At 42.9% G+C, this 24,989-nt stretch overlaps 1 protein-coding gene across 7 annotated transcripts in view; it reads right to left on the reverse strand.

Moving 5' to 3' along the window:
- The window catches only part of LIN52 (lin-52 DREAM MuvB core complex component), a 149,685-nt gene that overhangs the window by 110,845 nt on the left and 13,851 nt on the right, over window positions 1–24,989 (reverse strand). For 2 of the 7 annotated variants that reach the window (XM_030559185.1, XM_030559191.1), the window contains one exon: window positions 7,416–9,019. The exons of 4 other annotated variants lie outside the window; for them this stretch is intronic. In XM_030559185.1, the coding sequence (XP_030415045.1) occupies window positions 8,990–9,019 (30 nt within the window). In that variant the 3' untranslated portion in view covers window positions 7,416–8,989. Of the gene's footprint in view, window positions 1–7,415; window positions 9,020–22,257; window positions 22,680–24,989 lie in introns of those variants that run through there. One more of the 7 variants, XM_030559188.1, reaches the window with a different exon arrangement.

A 24,989-nucleotide genomic window follows, 5' to 3' on the forward strand; every position in this document is an offset into this window, starting at 1 on the left:
GAAGGTTATTTGAGTGAAAGTGATCATGGAATGATAGATTTCATAAATGTAATGAAAGGAAAGCGTAAAAGCAGCAGAATAAGGACTTCAAAAAAAGCTGGTTTAAAAAACTCAGAACTGGTAGGTAAGGTCCTATAGGAAGAAAACCTAAGAAAAAAAGAGTTCAGAAGAGTTGGCAGTTTCTCAAAGAGACAATATTAAAAAAAGGCATAACAATTAACTATTCTGATGCTCAAGAAAGACAGGAAGAATAGTAAGAGGCCAATATGGCTGCATTAGGAGCTCTTTAATGACCTGCTCTGACACCACACTGTGCCCTGGAAACAGCCAGCAGGAGGTCCGGCTCGTAGGTGGGGGGCGGGGGCATGAGGCTCAGCACACTGTCCCTGCCCCAAGCACTAGCTCTGCAGTCCCATGGGCCTGGAACTGGCCAATGGCAGCTGGGGGGAGGGCGTGCCTGGGAGTGAAAGCCGCATGGAGCTGGAACTGCTGCTGACTGCTTCCGGGGTGCAGCACAGTTTGTGGCACCAGGACAGGCAGGAAGCCTGCTTAGCATGCCTGCTGAGCTGCTGACTGGAAGCCACCTGCAGGAAACTCATGCCTTAATCCCCTGCCCCAAACCTGGAGTCCCTTCCTGCTCCCCAAAACCCTCATCCCCAGCCCCACCCCCGAGCCTGCACTCCCAACCCAGAGCCCTGAACCCCCCTCTTGTACCCCCAACCCCCTGCCCAAGCCCAGAGCCCCCTCCCACACCATGAACCCCTCATTCCTGGCCCCATCCCATAGTCCTCACCCCCGCACTTCAACCCTCTGTCCCAGCCCTGAGTCCCCCTCCCACACCCCAAAACCCTCATCCCCACCTCCGTTGGGTGATGGGCATCAACAATTTTCTTCAACTGGGTCACCGGAAAAACAAAGTTTGAAAATCACTGAGCTAGAATACTGTGTCCAAATCTGGGAGCCATACTTTAGCACAGATGTGGACAAATTGGAGAGAGTCCAGAGGAGAGCAACAAAAATGATAAAAGGTTTAAAAAAATCAGATCTATGAGGAAACATTAATAAAACTGGGTATGTTTAGTCCTGAAAAAAGAGAGCTTGGGGAGAGACCAGACAACAGTTTTCAAATAAGTTAAGGAGTGTTACAAAGAGGAGGGCGATCACATGTTCTCCATGTCCACTGAAATAAAACAAGTAGTAACGGCCTTAATCTGCTGCAGGAGAGATTCAGGTTAAATGTTAGGAAAAACTTTCTAACTAGAAGCATAGTTAAGCACTGGAATAGGCTTCCAAGGGAGGTAGTGGAATTCGTGTTACTGGAGGTTTTTAAGAACAGGTTAGAGAAACACCTGTCAGGGATGGTCTAGGTAGATTTGGTCCTGCCTCAGTGCAGGGGGCTTAATTAGATGACCTCTTGAGGTCCCCTCCAGCCCTACATTTCTCCAATTCTGTGATTGAGTAGAGGAAATTACAAGATCCATACTGGAAGTGGAGAAATTTGAAGTGGCCAAATGGGAACACACAAATGAGCCTCCTTTAAGTTGACAAAAGTCAGGAAATAGCTGTCAAGATGGAAGCCTAAGCTGTCTTCAAGATTTCCATCTGTTGCATCTGGAACTCCTGGGGGCTAGAAAGACACATAAAAGTTTGCTTCATCCTGGCCCTTCTTCCATGAGACAGAGTTTGATTCAGACTTCTGCACCATTTTGAGGTTGGTTTTTTCCCTTGCTTTTCTTGTTCTTTCCCTTCTCAGAAGTGTGGCAGGAGTGCAATTGAGGAGGAGGCAGAGAAAACTTTCTTTTCTGGTAATTTCTTTAAGAAAATAACCTCAGTGACATTCCTTTTGGGTAAGAGTTATGGCTGAGAGTCTAAGAGGGAGATACTGCCCACTTCCTGGGGTAACTGCTGCTCTGTAAGCATCCTAATCTATCTGCTCACGGGGGCAGTGTCCTCAACAAGACAAGCTCTAGCCCATGAAGAGAAATCCCACAGGGATATAACCAGCTGGATGCTACCGAAGGGTAATGCTTAAGGCTGAGCCAGCTCAGAGGGAATAATTTGCCACCTCAAAAAGTTTTGCTGAATGAAGAAATCACTGTTGACTCAATCTGGGGAATCTCCAGGCCAGGAGACAACTGAGTAAGCCACTGGGATCCAGGACTGGGGTGTCCATTTGTCAGATGGGGAGGGAAGGAAGCAGATGGAAAGGGAATAGAATCTCACTTGCTTCATGTCTCCAGTGGCCCATAGTTACTCTCTGACCCCTAGGGGCCAAGGGATTGGAAGTAGTGACTTCTAGACCCCTTGCTGCATCTGTGGTCTTTGAAGCAGGTCCAAGCACTTTCACGGTTTTTTTTCCAACTGCCATGCCAGTGGCCAACTTCTGTTCTGCCCTCAGTAGGGAGCAGAAGAAACTGGGTACTCTCCAACAGATGGATCTGGTATCAAAGTTTATGCATACTGGGTTGCTGGAGTTAGAGATGGGGTTGCAGGCACGGAAGTGGTGCTGTGAATATGCTAGACTGACAGAATATGCAAAGCGCTCTGCCTAATACTGAATTACAGGGGACTAGCACAAGGAACAAGTCCTTGCCTTACACGTCTTTGCCTTCTCTTCATAGCCTGCACTCTTCCTGGAAGGGCTGCCAGGAAGATGTAAGCACAGCTGCAGACACAGGAAAAGAAAGAAAACAAAGAAAAAATCCCTCTGGGATAAGATGTCCAGAGGAGCAAGAACTTTCCCGCTGGGAATATTCATTAGGCCTCAGCTCTCTGAAGCCAGACAGGTCAAAGATGATCAGAGAAATCATAGAGTATCAGGTTTGGAAGGGAACTCAGGAGGTCATCTAGTCCAACCCTCTGCACAAAGCAGGACCAATCCCCAATTTTTTGCCCCCAAGCCCTAAATGGCCCCCTCAGGAACTGAACTCACAACCCTGGGTTTAGCAGGCCAATGTTCAAACCATTGAGCTATCCCCATTTGAAAGAGAAAAAACAGTTGTTTTGTCTAGCTCTGATGCAGGAGCATCTCATTCACCTAAAGAGGTAAAACTAGACTGACAAGCTTTTTAATAAGATAGTCTCTTCCTTCCAGTTGTGCTTCTGCCCTACAGATGCATGGAAGCTGAAGACCTATTATGAGCATCTGAGGACCTTGCTGCAATGGAGACTGTGACACTTTCACATGTGAATAAGGCCTGGTGCATAATTCTGAGTCTAAGTATACATAGGAAGGAGGGCACTTAACCCACTTATGGTCCAATTCAGCTTTATTTCATACACTCATTGCATCACACACAAAAAACATTAACATTTTATGATACAAGTCCTAATGCTAAATTTTCCCCCTTCTCCATACTAAAAATTCACTTGGCCTATAACAAAGGAAACAAGAAACCAAAAGCCTTATGTTTAAGAAACAAGGACCATGTAAAACAGCATCTACATTTATTTCAGCCTCTAAACCCTTCTCTTGTCTTCTCCAACTACCCTTCAAGTACCTATGACTGGACATCCTGGAACTGAACGGAGTATTGCTCTATTCAAATACCAGAGTACTGCTCTCCCTCATGAAACTCTAATTACAAGCAAACCACAGGGTCCTAGAAAACACTAGGACAGAATGTGAAAAAAGCTACTGTCTTCTCTGCTTCAGAGAAACAAAACAGGCTGATATTGAAAACAAGAGGAAGTGATCTAGCCAAACAAAAGCAGCTCTGAAAGGTGAGCAAACCCCACAAGCCACGCGCTCATTATTACAGTGCCGATACCATACTTGTTAAAAATGTATATTTTAATTTTCTGCATTGCTAAAGGTCCCAATTTGCCCAGGGATCTAGCTAAGCTGCCATTTTCTACCACGACAGAGTCTAATCTTTATTTAATGGATTTAGCATCTATCTTCACTAGAGTGGTCTCTAAGGGAAAGGGGAGGGGAGTACGAAGGGGCATAGAAGAGATGATCAGAGCCCCCCTCTCCTTCATCCATCCGGCGCTCATGTTTGTGTTCAAAATTCAATTACCTCCTTATTGATACTTCACAGAGATATTTAAGCTGCAAACATGAAGCTCTGATTTCCCAGGGGGCCGTGCCCCTCTCTATTTCACTGCTCTGCTTCCCCCAGGGTGAATTCCTGAGGCGTCCATATTAATAGGTAATCAGTCACAATTCATTTATTAAACAGCTAGCAAGGTTTATCAGCCTGCCCTGATTAGCCGGAAGAAGGCACTGAATTCCTAATTTATTTATGGAAATTTAAGTGTCTTTTTGAATTCCATTCAGGAGAGACAGGGGTGCTGTGGGTTTGGCATGCTGAATTCTAACAGGAAAGCAGCAGGCAGACTAGCTACTGGGAAGCATGCTGCTTCATCCTAGGAAATGTACTGCAGTGACCCTTAGCATGGTCAATGGATTTAGGGCCACAGAACCTGCCGTACCAGAATTCATTAGATTATTTGTCACAAAGTGGGTATTATTACCCTTTACAACTATTAAAACTGTAATCCCAAGGACACTGAATGTGGATTGGTTGAAAAGTGGTTCTTAAACTGAGCAAGGTTAAGAACCTCAGTGAAATCACAGAGTAAGGGAAAACAAAAATACTTTCCAAGAAATTTTAACATAAGAGATTTAGAATAACTTTAAAGGGACCGTCAGGTCCCATTCAGGCCAAAATACTGATTTTGTAAAATTCAGTTTTTGGAAAAATAAAGGCCAATAGAATTGTTTTCATTATTTAACTGTTGCCACTGGAATTTTAAGGCAAACACCCCACTGTACTTGGCAGCACTATGCTACTTCAAAATAATCAGAAAGTGAAACTGACTAAAAAACAACCACCACCTCTACTCTTCTACTTCAAAGTGAGCAAAATGCAAAAGGTAAGCAAACGTAGGCCCTGATCCTGCAAAGACCTATGCATGTGCTTACATTTATGCACAGGAGTGGTCCCAGTTGAGTCAGTGGGACTATTCACATGTGTAAAGTGAAGCTTGCATATAGGTCTCTGAAGAATCAGGGCCATAAATAGTGAAAACTAAATAAAAAAATTAAACTCTTTTCATTTTCAAGTGACATCTTAAAAAACACATTTGATTTTTTTTTTTTTAAACACCGACTACTTGTAACATCTGAGATCACTATGATTAAGAGACATTAGGGGAAAATATTCTTCTCTCTTCCCCCCACTCCCTATTTGTGTGTAGTCATTTTACCTTTCCTTTGTTGTTTTGTGAGTTTTTAACAAAGCAACTGGAAAGAGAAAAATCTTTTCTGGAAAATAGGAAAATGGGTCTGCTCAACCACAAAAACTGTCAAGATGTCCAGAGGCAGGTGTAGTGTCCAAGAGTTCTTTTACTTCATTTCTAAAATAATTGTCTAGATTTTAAATTGACAGGGTCACTAATTAACTAAGATGTTATTTGGAAACAGATAAAGTTTGCTTAAATCATTTGAGAGTGTCCTTCTAATAGCCATTTCTGAGTCATTGTTATTAGACAAATCACTATTTTTGTCCTGTGACTTTAATGCTCTGATCTAGTCTTTAACTGATCAAGAAAGTACTCATAACTAACGCACTCATTGCTTAAATAATGGAGATTGAGGATGCTACACTAAGGTCTTGTCTATAGAGAACCTTACTAAACAGAAGTTACACTGATTTATCTAAAAATCAAATAAAAAACTGATTTAGTTAAACCAGTTTTAAACTGGTTTAGTTTACAGATGCATGACAAACTATAAACCAGATTTAAATCTCTTTAAGAGTTTCCATGTGCGAGTTTGTGCTATTTACTAAATTAGTTTAAAATCACAACTTTAGTTAAACCAGTGCAACTCTGTTTAGACCAGACCTACAATGCAGACTATAGGAAAAAAAAAAGCAGCCATCGTAAGTCACAGACTTTGACATACTGGATCAGCTACCTGGCCCATCTAGCAGGGATCAATAACTGATGCCCCAGAGTAAGGAAAAAAAAGTCACACAAAGTGCACCTGGCTAAATGCACAATGTTGCACATAGGATAAATTTCTTCCTGACCCCTGTTGCAAGTGGCTCATACCCTGGAGCTTTAGATTTGAGTTTCCTTATCATTAAAGCAGTATACCGTGAAAGGGTGAGTATGAGTAAACTACTGATGCATGCGTCAGATGTGTTGGCAGGATCCAAGTGCTGTCAACTGTCTCAGAAATGAACTAGCAGCTTAATTCTTACTAATATGCATTCATTAATTTACATTTCAATTAAACAAAAAGTTTTTAAAAATTTGGGGGTTGGCGGACTGTACAAAGTATCTTTCCACTGTGAAAGTAGTTTCTAGAAAAAGGATAAGAAAAAATAGGAAAAACAGATCTAAATATAATTTCTCCATTGTGTTTTTCAGTAAGGCGGTCCCAATTAGGCACCATTGGAAATTGATGCACAGCTGTGATATGATCAAACAAGCCCAATAAAAGTAATCAGATTGTGACTTAGGACAAACAGTGCCCACAATCCATCACAGCTTTCAGACCTACAAATGTCATCAATTGGTATAAAGTTATCCGACCCCTTCTTAAATCTTGCCACGGTACATCACAATGACTTCCTTCAGCAGTGAATTCACAATATTGATTTCAGGCTACAGTATTTATATACCCTTTACAGAACATGACAGAAACCAGTCCTGAGCAAGTTACAGGACTTGATTCAGCAAAGAACTTAAACATGACTTCAGTGGCACTTAAGCATATATTTAAAGTGATTTGCTGAATCAAGGCCTAATTCAGCATAGTTTTCTTATTATCAACACACAAACTTCTGCTCATACAGAGAATATCTAAGCAGGGCCACATGCATTTTCACAACCGCACCAGCATCTGCAACATAATCCACCCCTTGCTGCTGAATTTTGCTCGAGTCTAAGCTTTTCCTTTTAAGAAAAGTTGTTTTCTAGTCCTTACGGTTGTGAAGATACACTCTCTGTTCATGTCTCCCAGGGAAAGCAATGCTCTGTTGTCTTCTTGATTCTCCAGTCAGTCAGAAACAATTGCTCTGAGAGCTGTGGATTGCTCCATTTATACCAATAAAGTGTTTATTACTTAAATTGTTTTATTTAGGTTTCAGTGTCAACATGGTCAACTATAACATTGCTGATCCTTTTATCATATAGGTGAAGTACTCAACCCACAATCCCAAACTGCCTCCTTTGCCTGTCCATCTGTCAAAAGCCCCAAGTGTCCCCACCTAGCTGCCAAAATCTTCAGTTTCCTCCCTGGCAGCTTCTACGAGGGAGTTATGCATTGATCTTGTATGACAGCGTATACTGAAAACACAGACATAGGAGAACAGAATTTAGTAACACAACGGAAAACATTCCACTACTGTATTTATTCCTTTATTCATTTTTGTACTGAAGTCATTTAAAATTGCCATTTTAATTTACATGAATCTGCTACAGAATTTCCAGTCTCTCCCACTGTAGTGTCACATAATCAACAGACCTCAATGCAGAATATAGGATAAGCTTTCTGTACAATTCAGAACGCCAGGTTTACAAGTATAGGGCACGATCTACTATAAGTATCATTCTTCCCTTTCTGAAATGCACAGTTTCACACAACTTAATGGGGAATGCCTATTACTCTGCTGTATATTTTGTGTGTCACTGGACACTAATGTACATGGTTTCAATAAGTGATAGAATAATTATTTCATGGGTCTCTTGTATACACATTCAGTACACCTACACTAGACTTTTTCTCGTGCCTTTTACATAGTTTCATACAGTACATACACAGGAATCACTTCCCCCACTACTTAGTTACCCCTGTGGAAGAATGTGGCAGCTGTTTAAACGTACATCAGCACTACACAACATAGTAGAGATAAGATCCCTCTTAGCTTTTGTTTTAATTGATGCTGCTTGGGAAAATTAGATTGTAATTACCTATGCTGGTATTTTGCCCATGATAACTGAGGTTAATATCCCACCCTTACAAAAAATGTATGGGATTACTGACCCCAAGTCATCATGACCTTTGTCATGCGTCTCATCCAAAATACAACATTTCCAACATTACAGAGCCCCCTAGAGCCGTGATGGGGTAATAGTTCGGTACTGACTCAGAGAGAAAAGCACTGTCACAGAATCACCAACATTTCTTCCTGCAGCACCTGAGTTTTCCTTAGAGGATTCCCATCCAATTACTGACCAAACTTGATCCTGCTTAGATGAGGAGATCGGAGATCAAACCCTAAGGCGATGTAGATGCAAGCACATTTTAAGAACTCACAGTTCAATGTGGGGTTTAATAAACTCAGTGTTTGTCAAATCACTTGTAGAGCCTTAGAGGTTTAATAATCTGCTATTGGGCATGTTCACTAACTCTGTCCGCGCACACATAGAAGGGCTGAGACAATACACTGTATTTGCTGCAGGTCACCAATGATCTGACAAGTCAAGCTTTCCATGACAGATTGTAATGGAACCAAAACACTTACTACCATTGTGCAGCTTAAAATAAATGTTTGATGAAGTGCTAGATGTGTAGTAATCACCCATGTATGAAGTGCTACATGGGTAGTTGTTCCTATAAATGCAAAACGATGACTGCATAGAACAATGAAGGTGCCTAAGATAATTATTTGTTTGAATGTTTTGTTGGGCTTTTTGTTTCCAAAAGCTGTGTTGTCTTTCAGTAAAATACAATGCAGAAATTTGTTTAATCAACAGCAGATCTCTTAAAATCACCATCAATCTCTAGACTAAGATGTAACAATCCATTCAGTAACAACACTTTCTCAAGATTAATTTGTAAACCAAAATCTCTGTTTACCCAACAGAAGGATTATGTCAGGTGTCGAGCGGGTTTTCTTTCCTTCTTTCATGTTACTAGGTATAGGATCCCAAAGATGTAAGATGAATAAGAGGAAATTCACTGAATGAACACAAAATTCAAATAACTAAGCAGTCAGTCTTATATTCATGAAAAGGAGTAAATGCAACTTTATCTTCTCCACACCATGGTTGAAAATTTCTGCAAAAAAAGGATGTGTCAACTCACTCACTGCTCTGGGACATCAGAAAAAAAAATCAAACGCAATGATGGAACAGCTGGACAACATCAGCCGTAAGTCCGTCTTTCCATGTGTTTGAGGCATTTGTTAAAACACTGCAAGTTCTTTGAGACTAGCTTCCTGCATGCTAATTTGTCAGCCTTGTTATTAAGGCTTGAGGTTGTTGGACGTCCAGGGAGTGTCAATCTCTTAGAGATTAAAAAATTCACAAAAAAGACAGCCTTTAAAACATCCTTTTATATGGAAACAAAGTAGGGTTTTATTACCAAAATAGACGTATAACAGTCAGTGTTTCACTGAAAGAAGGGGGCAACTGACAGTGAATATGATGAGAAAATGCAGCATATGCAATCTTCTGGCTATGGTGCTAAGCACTCCCTTCAGCAGTCAGGCCATGACTCAGTGAATCCTAGAAAATCCTTCCCTTTTAGTGGGAGGCAATTCCCAGAGTACCCTCTCATAAAGTCCCAGTGACTATTTCCTATGGATCATTTTGGCTTTCAATTTAAAACTACATTTTCCAGAATGCCTTTTTAAAGCTCTTCCATCAGGCAGAAGCTAGCTCTTTAAAAAAATCAAGCATCTTCAAGGGGTTGTTGGTGTCACTAGGCATAACCCTAGGTAACTCGGGAGGGTGGAAGATCACAAGTATCGATGAAGCCCTCCTGCTCTAGGCCAAAATGAACCAAAGCCCCTCCATGTTGAACTTTAACCGACCTAAAATGCCAGCAGCTGTGAAACTGTGGTGTAAGCAGCAAGCTATCAGTTGCAACAGGCTGAAAGCAGCTCAAGGCCACTTCAGATAAGATGTACTTGCCTATAACAGAAAGGTGGCGAGGAAAGATTAAGCAAGTAGAACACTGCAGCTAGACAGAAGAGGAAGAGGGGAGCGGGGGATGAGCTAGTCAGCAAGAAGAAAAATTTTACAGTAAACAACTGGGGTATAAAAGGGAAGAGCCTGCTTGTATTAGTGTGCTTGATCTGAGACGTGCCAGTCTCCTTGCACCACTTTGAGATCTCAAATAAACTTTGTCTGCTTCTCCACCCTGGTGTGTTCATTGGCGCAAAGCACACTGGGCAACGAACCCCGCTGTTGCCCCCCTCAGGCACTCTGTGCTGGCAACAGGGTGATTTTCACTGGAGAGGTGAAGGCCAAAGAAATCCCCATACTCAACACAGAAGAATATTCAATAGCATTTAAAACCATAAAGAAAAAGCCTGTCGTTGAATCAGGTATCAGTATGGGACTATTCCAACTCTTCTTGAAGTCAACAGGAGTATTTCCATTGATTTCAAAGGTGGTGGTGGTGGTGGTGGTTTATAAGAACCATGAAAAAGAGATTATAAGCATGAGTTAAAGCTGAACACTGGAAATTAATTTCATTCTCGTCCCCTCCCTGAACATGGCACCCTGCTCGTTTCCCTTTCCACCTTGGTCAGCCCTGGTGAAAGGCCCATATTCTTGAAGAAAAAATGTGAACAGCAACCCTCAAAGAGAACAAAAACCAGAAGAAAGAGAGAAAGTATTAATTGTTCCATCTACACTTAGAGAAAGAGGGTTGGGTGGAATCAGCAATTTCCAGCTGAAGCTCTTTTCCTGTTCTACTCATGTCATGCTCCTCTTTGTTAAAGGTTCCAGGACAGAGAGAGCAGAACATAAAAGCTGTGATAAGGCAGAGTAATACCTCTGCATTACAGAGAAAACATGGCAATGAATATTGCCTCACAGCAAATTTATAAAACCTAGAATGAATTCCTGCTGCCCACCCTATCCAACCTCATGCTTCACCTATCTCTAAATGCTCGTCTTGATTTGTGCTACTCTCTGAAAGAGCTGATTGGATCTATTCTTAGCATACAATTCTCACGTCATCTCTTGCAAGTAGCTCTACTCAAAAATCTGCCCAGTTCACTTTTTAAAATGAGGAAGCCCCTAACCTGCTCTGTCCATCTACATACAAAATAGACAAAGGAACATTGGAATTACCTATGCACTTGAAAGGTCTCAAGGAGTTCAAATTCTACAAGGCACACCAGCAGTAATACTCCCACCTCATTCTCATAGTATGCCCGGGATTGAAAAAGTTCCAACACCTTTTAGCTGGAGAGCTAAACCTGCTAGCCAGAAGTAGATATGACTGATGAAAGCGAGGTCACTAGTGAGGTTCAGGAGCCAATGCCCTGCTGAACAATCCTCCTTCAAACAGCTGGGATTTTTACCAGGACCCCTAGATCTTGCTTGATTAGTGGACATCTGACAAAGTTGAAGCTCCAGTCCCCCCTAACAAACAGAATAGAGAAGGTACTTTGTTTTTTATCCCCACTCCAATGCCTTCTGGCTGCTGAAAAGGGGTGGGGAGGAGGGACTCTCCTTCACTATCCCTCTCCCAGCCTCCTTTTTTGGTCCTCCTATTCTGTGAATAGCACTAGTATCTCTCTACAGCTGCTCATAGCTTCCTCAAGTAGCTGCAAGATTAAATGGATTCTCTACATACCACTTCTACCCACAGGGCTCTGAATAGCAGTGCTGAAACTCACTAGATATTAATTTCACTCTGCAGAGGCTCAGCAAGCCTATGAACTGAGCTGCAAAGGCACTGGAGCTGTCCATCTGTAGTTTCAGGAAGGTAATATGACAGCAGTCATACTCAGCTCACATGTGGATGGTTCTTCACAACAATGACTAAGCTTCTTTTTAATTATAGCTTAAATTCTGCAGAAATTAATAGTTCTTCAAATTGTAACAAGAAATAGAACAAGCAAAAATGGAACAAGGCAGTGGCAATCAGTGAATGAACCTGGTACACAAATGTGTTTTAAGATAACCAGGGGCTCTCCCATCCGCACAGTAGCATCTTCACTAACATGCTGCAGTGAGGCAGCAGCACTGGTGTCACTGTACCACGGCAACGTCTTAAGTGTAGAACTGCCCTAAGAAGACTAGGAGTATTTAGTTTAGAGAGGAGATGAAGAGAGGTATGTAAACTATTGAATGATGCAAAGAAGTCCGATTGGATGCTCCCTACCCTCTCTCATAATAAAAGACCATGGGGACAATCAAGGAACTCAAACTTAAAACATTTGTGTTAACTATATAAAACATATCTGCAGAACTCACAGCCATGTGATACTGAGACAAAGAACTTAGCTGGATTCAAAGAAGGATTATACACAGATAACAACAAAATCCACCACTACTAGGGGCATCTCTATGTTTTTGCCACTCCCACCATTCAGGTGGCCTTCGGTGGCACACCTGCAGGCGGTCCGCTGGTCATGCGGATTCAGCGGCGTTTCTGCGGGTGATCTGCTGGTCCCGCGCCTTCGGTGTACCTGCCACTGAAGCTGCGTGACCGGCAGACCTCCCACAGGCATCCTGCCGAAGGCTGCCTGATTGCCGCCCTCACAGTGACTGGCAGGCCGCTCCCCGTGACTTGCCGCCACAGGCATGCGCTTGCTACTCTGGTGCCTGGAGCCACCCCTGACCACTACTTCAGCGAGAATGAAAAAACATAAGGTTATATCAATCATGACGCTTCCCGGCATAAGACAAACAATAACAGATAAGGTTGGAAATAAACTTTCCCTAGGTGTAGGTTATTCCACAATTGTGCACCATGGGCTTCTTTAAACTACTAAAACACGTGGTACTATCCACTGTCAGAGACCAGAGACTGGATTAGATAAAATGCTGCTCTGATCCAGCATGGCAATTCCTGTATTCCTAACAACAATTGCTTCCCGTATTTCTACAATTTTGGTTTGTCCTATATTTGGCATGAAACATTCCTGTAACCTGCCTGGTTTCACCTGCCATTCCCAGCAGGGCACTGTAGTAAGCAACCAAGAGAAGCCACCTTGGGATCCAAGCTGTTACTTAAAGACCATGATTACCCATTCTAACTACTCATAATTTGTTTCCCAAATCCATGGCTGTGTACACACTAAATTAGACAATTAGCAGAAAACCTTCACTCAATACTACAAGTAGGATCCAGTCAGCACTCTGGCCCAAGTCCATGGGAAGTTGTTGTTTCCCAGCGCCAGTCTAGCTGAGATACAAAGGCTTTTCATTTAACATTACATTCAGGTTTAAACACCCAACAAAATGCAAACGACTGCCCTGCTGACCAGCTGACTCTGCCCTACAGGGCTCAAGGATCCCCTCATGTTTAGGAATCCAGTTGAAATATTTTAGTAATGTCAAGTATAATCCACAGGCACATTACATCAGCATTATGTAAACATAAGGCCAGGGCAGGAAAGGAAACATACATAGAGCCCTGAGAGAATACAAAATTTGTATCCGCATCCGATCCACAAACACAGTCCACAGATGCAGGGCTCTAAACATACATATGGGTAAAAATCAATAAACTTAGATAGACAGAGCACACACAGATAGTAAGCAAGGATGCATATAAGCGCTAGTCAGGGGCAGAAATACACGGCACAGATCCCACCACAATCACATCAGCGCAGAATGTCAAAAGGCTCACAGGGTAACCCCGTTAAAGATTTTTGCAAACGAGTATTTCCATGTGGAGAAAACACAGAAACTATACTTATGGAAGTCAAGCAATTAAAAAACGTTTCTGAGGCATTCATGGGACTGCACCAGCCACAAGTGCCTGACAGCTCTCTAAGCACTATGCCAGCCCCTGGAGAGCCATCAGACTTCAATTACTATCACTAACATTAGTCATTATCAGGCTGGCTTCTGTCCCCAGAGAAGACAGCTTGTGATGACAATACCCAGCCTCTCCTTGTAAAACAATTCATTAGGCAAAATGGAACAGCTGGGGCAGCCACGTGGTGGTTCAAAGAGTGCCTGCCCCAGTGGGACTTCTGGCCTCGATTTCCCTTTTGGGGAGGGGGAAGCCACCACCCTCATGACAGCTGTAGAGCCCTCAGGGGACACTTCAGGTTTAATCAGTGCTCGTTACTCTCAAGAGAGGCACTTGCATTGCAAACTTAAACTAATGGCACTCGAGCTTTGAGCAGGTTACATCAGTCATCAGATAAGAGGCTTTAGGGCATTTTTATCTTGTTCTAATGCTCAGGAGTTAATGAGCCAGTTACAGATACTGTCACAGAGACTTACTCCAGCCACATTATGGAAACAGGGCCTTCAGGGCTGTCTGTGGATGCAAGGTGAGGCAACATGTGTGTTACTGCTCCTGCAAGATCTCACCAGTAAACAGAGGCAGGTTCTGCTGGAGGCAAACCACTAAGGGCTTGTCTACATCACAAAGTTGCAGCGCTGGTGAGGGGGTTACAGCGCTGCAACTTAGAAGGTGTACACATCTGCAGGGCATCACCAGCGCTGCAACTCCCTGTTTGCAGCGCTGGCCGTACTCCCGTTTTGTCTCGGGTGTAGAGGATCCAGCGCTGGTGATCCAGCGCTGGTAATCAAGTGTAGACACTTACCAGCGCTTTTCTTGACCTCCGTGGAATAAGCAGGTATCCCAGCATACCTGAGGAAGCCTCTGGTAATCAAGCAGGTCTCCTTCCCCGGTTTGCAGGGGGGTTCGGGGAACGCGAGAGCAAACCGCGGCGAAGCTGGTCTACTTCCCTGGTTTGCTCTCGCGTTCCCCGAATCCCCGAGCAAGCAGGTCTCCTTCCCTGCGGTTTGCTCTCGCGTTCCCCGAATCCCCAAGCAAGCAAGTCTCCTTCCCTGCGGTTTGCAGGGGGGTTCGGGGAACGCGAGAGCAAACCGCGGCAAAGCTGGTCTCCTTCCCCGGTTTGCTCTCGCGTTCCCCGAACCCCCCTTGAAGCCGCCCAACAGCGCTGCAGTGTGGCCACATCTAACACCACTTGCAGCGCTGGTTGCTGTAAGTGTGGCCACTCTGCAGCGCTGGCCCTATACAGCTGTACTAATACAGCTGTAACAACCAGCGCTGCAAAATTGTAGATGTAGACATACCCAAAGTCTTTCCATACAGCATTGGGTGTGCATCACAAGATCTATTGTAGAAAAAGTGAAAAGATGATGCTCCAACACCTGCCCCCAAGATCAGCTCAGTCCCCTCAGCAGGGAAAGAAAGCAGAGAGGGAGGCTGGACTGAAGGCAGGATTGTCAGAGCATAGAGAGCAACATCACTGTCTCCCAATTAAAAGATATCCAGTCAAATGTGTCACTGAACAGCTATTTAAATCTCTGTAAAACTGAAAGACGAACATTTGTTTCCTACCAAAGCCAATTCCACCCCAGGAGCACAAATTTACTCTCTTGGGCCATGAGGTCTGTGAAGAAGCCTTATCTCCAATCCTTGGTAAAAGCATTTAATGACTTCTTCAATGTCTCATAAATCGATGATCAGACCCATTCCATCACTAAATCCCCATTTCACTGCATCTTCTAGATGCAGAGATATCCCAGAGCCGACTCCGATTACTCCTTCATGGCGGCAGGCATCAGAAGCAGAGAGGAAACACTAATGACCAGTACATGGGATAGAATCTTTACTGATGATATCTAATTCTTGTACAGTGATCCCAAAGTACTATACAAAGGATGTCAATCCTCATTTTACAGATGGAGAATGGAGTCACAGGGAGGGCAAGTGACTTGCCCAAGGTTATCCAGCAAACCAGCGACAGAGCCACGAATTGAACCTCATGTCTCCTGAGTCCCAGTCTAATGCCCTATCCAATAGGACACAATGCTCTTCTGCAAGCAGGTCCAGCTAGCCATACTGTGAGAGAAGAAACTCTCCTCCTTCCTGGCAAGAGCCAAGACCTGAAGGAAAATGTAATTTAGGGAAATCAATATACAGGTAACCCTGCTGTGATCAACACAGGTAAAGCGCTGGTTAATGCCAGGGGCAGGGGAGAGAAGCTGGAGGAAACTAAGGACACTGGGAGCACGTACCAGCCACAAGGACCCAAAAGCCTTGTCAGAGCAGTCGCTCAGTTTTTGACATTCATTCATTAACAAGGCACCAGTTAACAGCTGGCTGAGCTTTTCCCCACACCCCCTTCCTTTTCTGACGTTAATATGCTTAATATGTGAGTGGAGTAGGTCGAGTGACAGGAGGGCCCTTTGAAGATAGAATGTCAGAACATGGTGCCTGAGATCACATTCTCCTTCCCAAGACATGTATATGGTAACTTGGACCATCTTGTGGGACACAGCCCACTCTCACACTTGCAGGGCCTCCTGCCACAGATCTCTGCTCTAGACACTCCCACCTCCACCACCAAACTCCAGCAGGGATTGTGGGACATGCTCTTTTTCTCAACTGACTGTAAGGCTGGGGCAATTGTAATGCAAGGTTTCTGCCATACTTTTACTGCCAGCTAGTCCAAAATAGAGTGCTTGGACAAGGTAAGACAGTTGTTCCTGGCTCAGGTACCTTTTAACTGTGGCCTTTATAGATTCCTGAACTGGTCTCAAAAATCAGCTGTCTCGGACAGCAGCTACAAAAACTGGGGAAATGTAGGGTATTTGCACAAAGATCATGAGTAGAGTATGCCACTTATAACTACATTTTAGTTAGTAAAGTTACTAAGCATCATTCAGTGATAAAAATTATGCAAGGTACTTTTAAAACCACTGTTCTCTTCCACCTATTGGGCAACTGTGCATGCCATCATCTGATTTGTGCACACAGCTGGCACGCTCAGGTCCTGGAATCAGATGGGCAAAAGTGTCTGATTTATTTGAAAAGCTGCTTTCTGTAGGGTCAGGATTAGGCTTCAGAATCAACAATTATTTAAAATGAACAGAAGAATTTAACATCTCTCCAGTCTGAGCTGTTGTTTCAGGCTATCTAAGACAGTCTTACATCAGTGCACGTTCAGAGGTTATTTACATAACCATAAGTCCTTATTTTTAAAAAATGAAAGCTTGCTTTCTGCAGAATCTGAATGTGTTGTGGCAATACAATAAATAAACCAAGTAGCCTGGATCTGGCCTGCAGGCTGCATTTACTACTGCATTTTCGAAGTTACTTTGAACCCTAAGAATACAGCAATGTCAGAAAAAGAGCCAGTTTTCATTTTGTTGTTGGGGTCGGGGGGGGGGGGGAGGAGTGGGATCTTAATGTACCAGGGCCAGAAAAATATCCCCAAACTACAAAAACTAACAAAAAGAGGTTCTGTGTATACAAGTGGTGACAACAGGCATCAAACAGAAAATAGCAAGAAAGAGAAATGACAGAAGTTTGGATGTTTGACACATTTACAAGTGTTTTAAAAGATTTTTTCCTTTTTTCAGACACCAAGAGCGTGCACATCTCCTCCCACAGTCAGCAAAGAGCCATCAATGGCTGGTTTAGGATGCAGTATTAATACTCTACATTGAGACTCACAACAGCATTCTCCACAGAGGAGTGGCGGGGGGGGCAGGGGGTGAAGCAAGGGTGTCCAGAGTTTTCTTGATGCTTTGAGAAATATTTATTCCACTCTTCCTGAGGCAGAGGAAGAATGCCCCCAAAGCATCCATGCAATATTATGTACAGTATTTTTGGAGGATACAGTGATTACCTGGATACTGTATTTCCTTTGTGGTAGGAATGAAGAATTTATGCATATGTGCAGTATCATATTTGATAACATTAGCAAACTGTATCCATCCTCTCCCCCATTTTTGCATTCAGGAACAGTGTGCGTTCTCTCTGTTTTCCGCACTTACTGGGCAACTCAACCACCTGCTCAAAACAAACAAAAAGACCCCCCCCCCAAAAAAAAAACCACTTTTTTTTTTTTTTTTTAAATAGCAACCCAAGGTCCAGGCTCAATTTCCATCCCCACCATTGCAACCTAATCTCCTGGCAAGTTAATGCAAATCAAAGTGAACACTTCTCTGCCACTGGTAGCAAAGTGTTTCTTTCCCAAGAGAGGCCTGTAAAACAGGACACTCACTGACAGCAGTACAATTACTGACACAGATACAGACTTTATGGACATGTTTATCTCCGCTGTAAATCCACACTCTCTCTCCACTCCGATTCATGAGTCATAAAGAAATTGCAGATAATGAAAAAGTTGGAGAAATTTACAGCATGTCGGAAACCTCAGACAGCCAGAAGAAATTAAAGAGCTGACTGAGGATAAATCACACAGGTACAATTAAAACTTCCCATACCTTCTTCACTTCCAAACTGGCACACAATCCAATGGAGATGATGAAAAGTTGAGGTCATGACTCCTCTGGCTGTAATAATTTTTTAACTAACTACATGTCAAAATTAGCCAATTCACAGATCATGTGTGAATGCCAATTTCAAGCAGGCACTCTGTCGTCTCAGTCTTCCAGCGGGAACTATCCAAGAAGCAATCCTGTCTGCAAACCATCCTAACTGTGATGAGCAGTAAATGAAAAGGTGATTTCCTTGTCCAAGAGCCCCTCTCACCATACCACTGTGCATTAAAATAAGACAGCAGATCTCTAGTATTGTGGGAGGGGAATGGAGAGAGAGATTCAGAATCAGAATGAAGGCCAAGGTTTCTTGTTTCAAACAGACACCATGGTTCTCAGTCATTATGGTGATGGCAGCCATACAAGCAGACGATAGATGACCTATGGTTCCTTCCACCTCTTTTCAACCATCCAAAGGTGATGTAAAGAATGGTTGCACACACCAAAGTGAAAGCAAGCTTTATTAACCCAACACTCTTCCCAGGCGACCAACTGAACACATTAAAGTTCATATCTCTAAGAGAAAATGTGACAACGGCAGAATCACTTTAATTGACAGGATAATTATTCCTAGATTGCTGCATGTGGTTTCAGATCAGCCATATTTTAAGCCGTAGGTGAGTCATCCAAGATCAGATCCACATTTTGGGCAGAAAGAGTTTATCCTCTTATCTTTGCTAATTAAATCCCTCTCAAACTAACTGCATATTACAGAAATCAAGTGTACAAAGAGAGTCATTCTGTTGTCTAAAAATACCATACCAGCTTCAATCATTATAACATACAATACAATCTTTTCTGCACAAAAAGTACTGTGAACTCAGTGTTAAATAATAAACAGAATAAGGGAGAAAGAGGTTTCAGGCAAGGCTGAAATGAGATGACGAGTGACTCCTCCATGAGGCAGACAGATGTAGGGAGGCAGAAAACAGGAGTGGCAAAGGAGAAGACTCTTGTTGAGAGTGATGATACTATGTAGAAACTCAGAGATGACCCTTTCTTCACCCTAGCCTCCCACTGCACTGCTGTAGATCAACCCAGCAACAGTGACTATGAATAAACAGCATATTCTAACAGTAGTTTTTCTATTCTGTAGATAAGTTCCTCCATGAACAACCCCCCACAAAGGTTATGGCATAGTACAGTCTAAATAGGAGAGGGTGAAGATATGTGCATAATCACATTGGCCCAGAGATGCTGAGGCCACCAAGGTCTCTTTTGGGCAGGCAGAGGGGGTGAGAATGACTGAATCAGTCAGTGCTTCCAGCATACTGCACCTCTCAACTCTACTCACTACAGATTCACAGTTACTGCTAATTCCACCCAAACCACATGCTCTTAAAAGAGGAATGGGAAGGGAGGGGTACAAGGGGAGGATGGGTCAAGGAGAGAGACATCTCCATTTCCATATGCTAGGAATTAATCAAAGAGTTCTAAGAGGTCAGACCAAATCTTTTCAAATTTCTTTGAGGTCCCTCTTCTTGAGACCCGTATCTTCTCTTTAGCTGCCAGGACAGCCAACTAGCTGTGCTAAGCTTCCATACCTGAAGGCTGTCTGCTCTTCCATCTAAGCAATACAAATCATTTGGCTACAAGCCCTGCTCTAGAGAACCAAGCTCTCCATGAGCTGAAGTGTTCCCAAGATGATGGGATACATCCCAAGAGCAGTTCTGGGAAGTAATTTTTAAAAGGTATCCATTCATATGAATCCTGGTCTAGTCTTAGCCAAAAGGACTGTATCCTGAGACAACCCCAAAACATGTGAGCCAGTGTGGCTCTGGGAGATCCAGAACTCCAGCAGTTGTCTGTTTTAGCAAGAAGGCCCAGGCATTGTAACTTATGTAGGGGCCAAGATGAATGAAATATAATCTTCTACAATGAAGGCTGATTCAGTAGATCAATTGTAGCATTTTTATTGTTTTGCAGGGAACTTCCCCATCATCTAGGGCTCAAGGACATACACAAATCTTTATTCCAGGCCTCGTGCAGGCAATTTAAATTAGGGAGGGTCTTTTGGGCCAGGAAGTCGTAATAGGATGCAGCTGGTCAGGTGAACCTATGGAGCGCACTCCACTAGAACATGGATTCTGTGAGGCTCCCAGTACAATAGGCCCAATATGTCCTTCAAGAAATGCTTAAGCTGCAGGTAGCGCCATGCAGCCAAACCAGATAGGTTGTACTGTTGAAATGGCTGGAATGGCAGAAACTACTCCTCTGAGATCATCTGAGACCCAAATTTCCCCTTATCCATACATTCTCTCCTCATTAACAGTTTATTGTCACTACAACAAGGAGTTGCTCCAAAGTACAGCATAAATATGTGAGAAGGAAATGAAATTTAAATTTTCTAGCTAAACTTGCCCACGTTTGTCTGGTAGCTAATATTGTAGAGGAAATGTTATGACAATCACGGTGATAGGCTGAACCTAGTACTCCTGCCAACAGGAGTGGATGTACCAACTCTCATTCCAGCAGCAGCTGAGGAGGGGTCTGCTCTGTTGTGTTGTGGAGCCACAGGGCTAAGTACATTGTATTTTTTAATTTTTGGTGTTCTTAGCAGGGTGCAAGTCACAGCATGGTACTTTATGGGCTTCCGGCAAGCAAAGGCATATGCAAGACTATACAACTAATTTTCTAGGAAAATGGGTGAATTACTACGAATCTTCCAATTCACCCTGGTCTCTCCTCATTAGATTTGGGTTTGCACTTGGGTGGGAGACAACACACACCATGGCAGGTGGATCTCCATGAATACCCAAAATAAACAGAAAGACCTCCCTGGAAGTCTAAGTGCAGTGAAGAGTATGGTGACTCAAAGTGACGCACTGAATCTATAGACCCCAATGCAGTGCTAGAGTGCACTCTGCAGCATACAATAGTAGGAATGACTCAGTTTGGGACACTCTTCCTTCTGGTTGAGTATTCATCCCAATGTACCAACACAATGCTAGGAGTGATATGCGGCTGGAGGTGCCAGCTTTCAGTAAAGAAATTCAGTAGTTGCTAGCTCAATCTTTAAAGCTTGACACATTAAGAATGGGCGTCCTTCTCTTCAATAAACTAGCACAGAGGAATGGACAACAAATGTATTCATCCTGGCACTTACCACTCTCCCTGCTCCCAACGTGTGATCCTGCCCCCTTACACTAGCTTCTTCCCCTCTACAAGAATAAATCCTCTCCTATAGCTCCCAGTACAGCAATTAAGTAGTCCCATTTCCCCAAGCAAGTAGGAGACAGCCTGCTCTTCAGGACAGATTCCAAGACTACAGCTTTGGCCAGAGAAATGTACTACCCTCCCTTGCTGCTTCCTGCAGAGAAGAAAAGGAGTGGGGGCTAGCAGCAAGCAGTTTTCACTAAAAGGGACAGTTAGAGGGAGAGGCTCTTTGGAGGGAATACGAGATTCAGCGCAGACAGGCAAGAATCCCCTCTGTCTATCCCCTACCCTATCTTCCCCGAAACTGACAGCACCCCTAAGTGAAACCCTGGAAGTCAGAGCATCCCCTGGGGAGGTGTCCAACCCCTAAAGATTTGAGAACCTAAGACCCTTTTTGCAAGTGTTAACTGTGATGTCCCAGCCTCCTTGCAGGTTAGGTAACATTCTGCTTCCCCAAATGCCCTTGTACTTTAAAGATATAGGATTTTTCACTTTGTCCTTCCCTATTGTTAGTAATGAAATATGGGTATTAGACAGCAGTGGCATTTCCTAAGACCACCTGTGTCCAGTTTGATCAATTATCCAACTAGGCCAGTATCATGTCTCCAACAAGAGGCTTCAGAAAAAGATGTAAGATACATTAACAAAGATATAAGGAAAAACCTACCCCAGACAAAAGATTTTGTTCCTAATTCTAGGCAGCACTTTCTTGGACCATTTTTTAAAGATCCTAGGTAACACCTACATATTTTCCACATTAACCACACAGACATTAATCTTCTGAGTCTTGCTAAGTCTTGGCTTTAATAATAACATACAGCCTGTGAATTCCACAAGTTAATTAGGCATTGTGCAGAAAGTCAAGAGTGGCTACATTTCAGCAGCACGAGAAGGTTGTTTGGAGAGAAATCAGCAACATGGAACACAAGAACATTCTCAGTGCAACTTGCTTTATTTACACACACACATACCAGTCATGGAAGAGAGATGGTCAAATGGGACCCAGGCAATCCCCTCCTTTCATGAATCTCCACCCAAAAACCAGTGTCTGGCTCCCAGGGAGCAAATCTGCATCAAGAACTGACTCTAGTTACATTAACAAATAGAAACTCACAGCTTTCCCAAACAATCTGAATCAGAAACCACCACCAGAGCATTCCTTCGGAGACTAAAAATTTGCTGGCAAACTAAGAAAAAGAACTTTTTAAGACTCTGTGCAACAGTACCAGCTGGTGATTCCTGCCACACCATTTAGTAATGTTTATTACTGGCCCTGTCAGGTAATTCATAGAAGCACTGGGCTGGACCGCAAAGATCAACTGAAAAAAAAATAGGGAGGAGGGTAAATGATACATAAAGCTTCTCAACTTACTACCATAGAATATTTTGGATTTGTAAAGGTCTTTAGCAGTATTGTTGACTGTGCTATAAAACATAAGCCCTAGGAAGGAAGAATGAAAGTATACATGAGGAAAAAGGACATCAATCCTAGAAACCCAGGAGATAAAGTACAGGTTATGTTGGGTTTTTTTTGTTTTTTGTTTTTTTTTTCCCCAAAAGATCAGTCCCATCCTTGGATTTTATAAGCCAGTTGAGCAAAAAGATGTAATTCACCTCTTCCAAACTGTTCAGAGCACAGTACTAATTTATTTTATTTATTTGTATAACAATAGCACTTACAACAGAGGTGGGCTGTCAGCCTCTGAGCTCCATCCAGTCCTCCAACCCACAGATTCATAGACTCTAGGACTGGAAGGGACCTCAAGAGGTCATCGAGTCCAGTCCCCTGCCCTCACGGCAGAACCAAATACTGTCTAGACCATCCCTGATAGACATTTATCTAACCTACTCTTAAATATCTCCAGAGATGGAGATTCCACAACTTCCCTAGGCAATTTATTCCAGTGTTTAACTACCCTGACAGTTAGGAACTTTTTCCTAATGTCCAACCTAAATCTCCCTTGCTGCAGTTTAAGCCCATTGCTTCTTGTTCTATCATTAGAGCCTAAGGTGAACAAGTTTTCTCCCTCCTCCTGATGACACCCTTTTAGATACCTGAAAACTGCTATCATGTCCCCTCTCAGTCTTCTCTTTTCCAAACTAAACAAACCCAATTCTTTCAGCCTTCCTTCATAGATCATGGTCTCAAGACCTTTAATCATTCTTGTTGCTCTTCTCTGGACCTTCTCCAATTTTTCCACATCTTTCTTGAAATGCGGTGCCCAGAACTGGACACAATACTCCAGTTGAGGCCTAACCAGCGCAGAGTAGAGCGGAAGAATGACTTCTCATGTCTTGTTTACAACACACCTTTTAATGCATCCCAGAATCACGTTTGCTTTTTTTGCAACAGTATCACACTGTTGACTCATATTAAGCTTGTGGTCCACTATGACCCCTAGAACTCTTTCTGCCATACTCCTTCCTAGACAATCTCTTCCCATTCTGTATGTGTGAAACTGATCATTCCTTCCTAAGTGGAGCACTTTGCATTTGTCTTTACTGAACTTCATCCGGTTTACCTCAGACCATTTCTCCAATTTGTCCAGATCATTTTGCATTTTGACCCTGTCCTCCAAAGCAGTTGCAATCCCTCCCAGTTTGGTATCGTCTGCAAACTTAATAAGTGTACTTTCTATGCCAACATCTAAGTCGTTGGTGAAGATATTCAACAGAGCCGGTCCCAAAACACACCCCTGCGGAACCCACTTGTTATACCTTTCCAGCAGGATTAGGAGCCATTAATAACTACTCTCTGAGTACGGTTATCCAGCCAGTTATGCACCCACCTTATAGTAGCCCCATCTAAATTGTATTTGCCTAGTTTATCGATAAGGATATCATGCAAGACCATATCAAATGCCTTACTAAAGTCTAGATATACCACATCCACCCCTTCTCCCTTATCCACAAGGCTCGTTATCCTATCAAAGAAAGCTATCAGATTGGTTTGACATGATTCGTTCTTTACAAATCCATGCTGGCTATTCCCTACCACTTTACCACCTTCCAAGTGTTTGCAGATGATTTCTTTAATTACTTGCTTCATTATCTTCCCTGGCACAGAAGTTAAACTAACTGGTCTGTAGTTTCCTGGGTTGTTTTTATTTCCCTTTTTATAGATGGGCACTATATTTGCCCTTTTCCAGTCTTCTGGAATCTCTCCTGTCTCCCATGACTTTCCAAAGATAATAGCTAGAGGCTCAGATACCTCCTTTATTAACTCCTTGAGTATTCTAGAATGCATTTCATCGGGCCCTAGTGACTTGCAGGCATCTAATTTTTCTAAGTGATTTTTAACTTGCTCTTTTTTTTAATTTTATCTTCTAAACATACCCCCTTTCCATAAGCATTCACTATGTTAGACATTTCTTCAGACTTCTCAGTGAAGACCGAAACAAAGAAGTCATTAAGCATCTCTGCCATTTCCAAGTTTCCTGTTACTGTTTCTCCCTTCTCACTGAGCAGTGGGCCAACCCTGTCCTTGGGTCTTCCTCTTGCTTCTAATGTATTGATAAAAAGTCTTCTTGTTTCCCTTTATTCCCATAGCTAGTTTGAGCTCATTTTGTGCCTTTGCCTTTTTAATCTTGCCCCTGCATTCCTGTGTTATTTGCCTATATTCATCCTTT

This window comes from Gopherus evgoodei, chromosome 4 (assembly GCF_007399415.2).
Source record: "Gopherus evgoodei ecotype Sinaloan lineage chromosome 4, rGopEvg1_v1.p, whole genome shotgun sequence".
NCBI lineage: Eukaryota > Metazoa > Chordata > Testudines > Testudinidae > Gopherus > Gopherus evgoodei.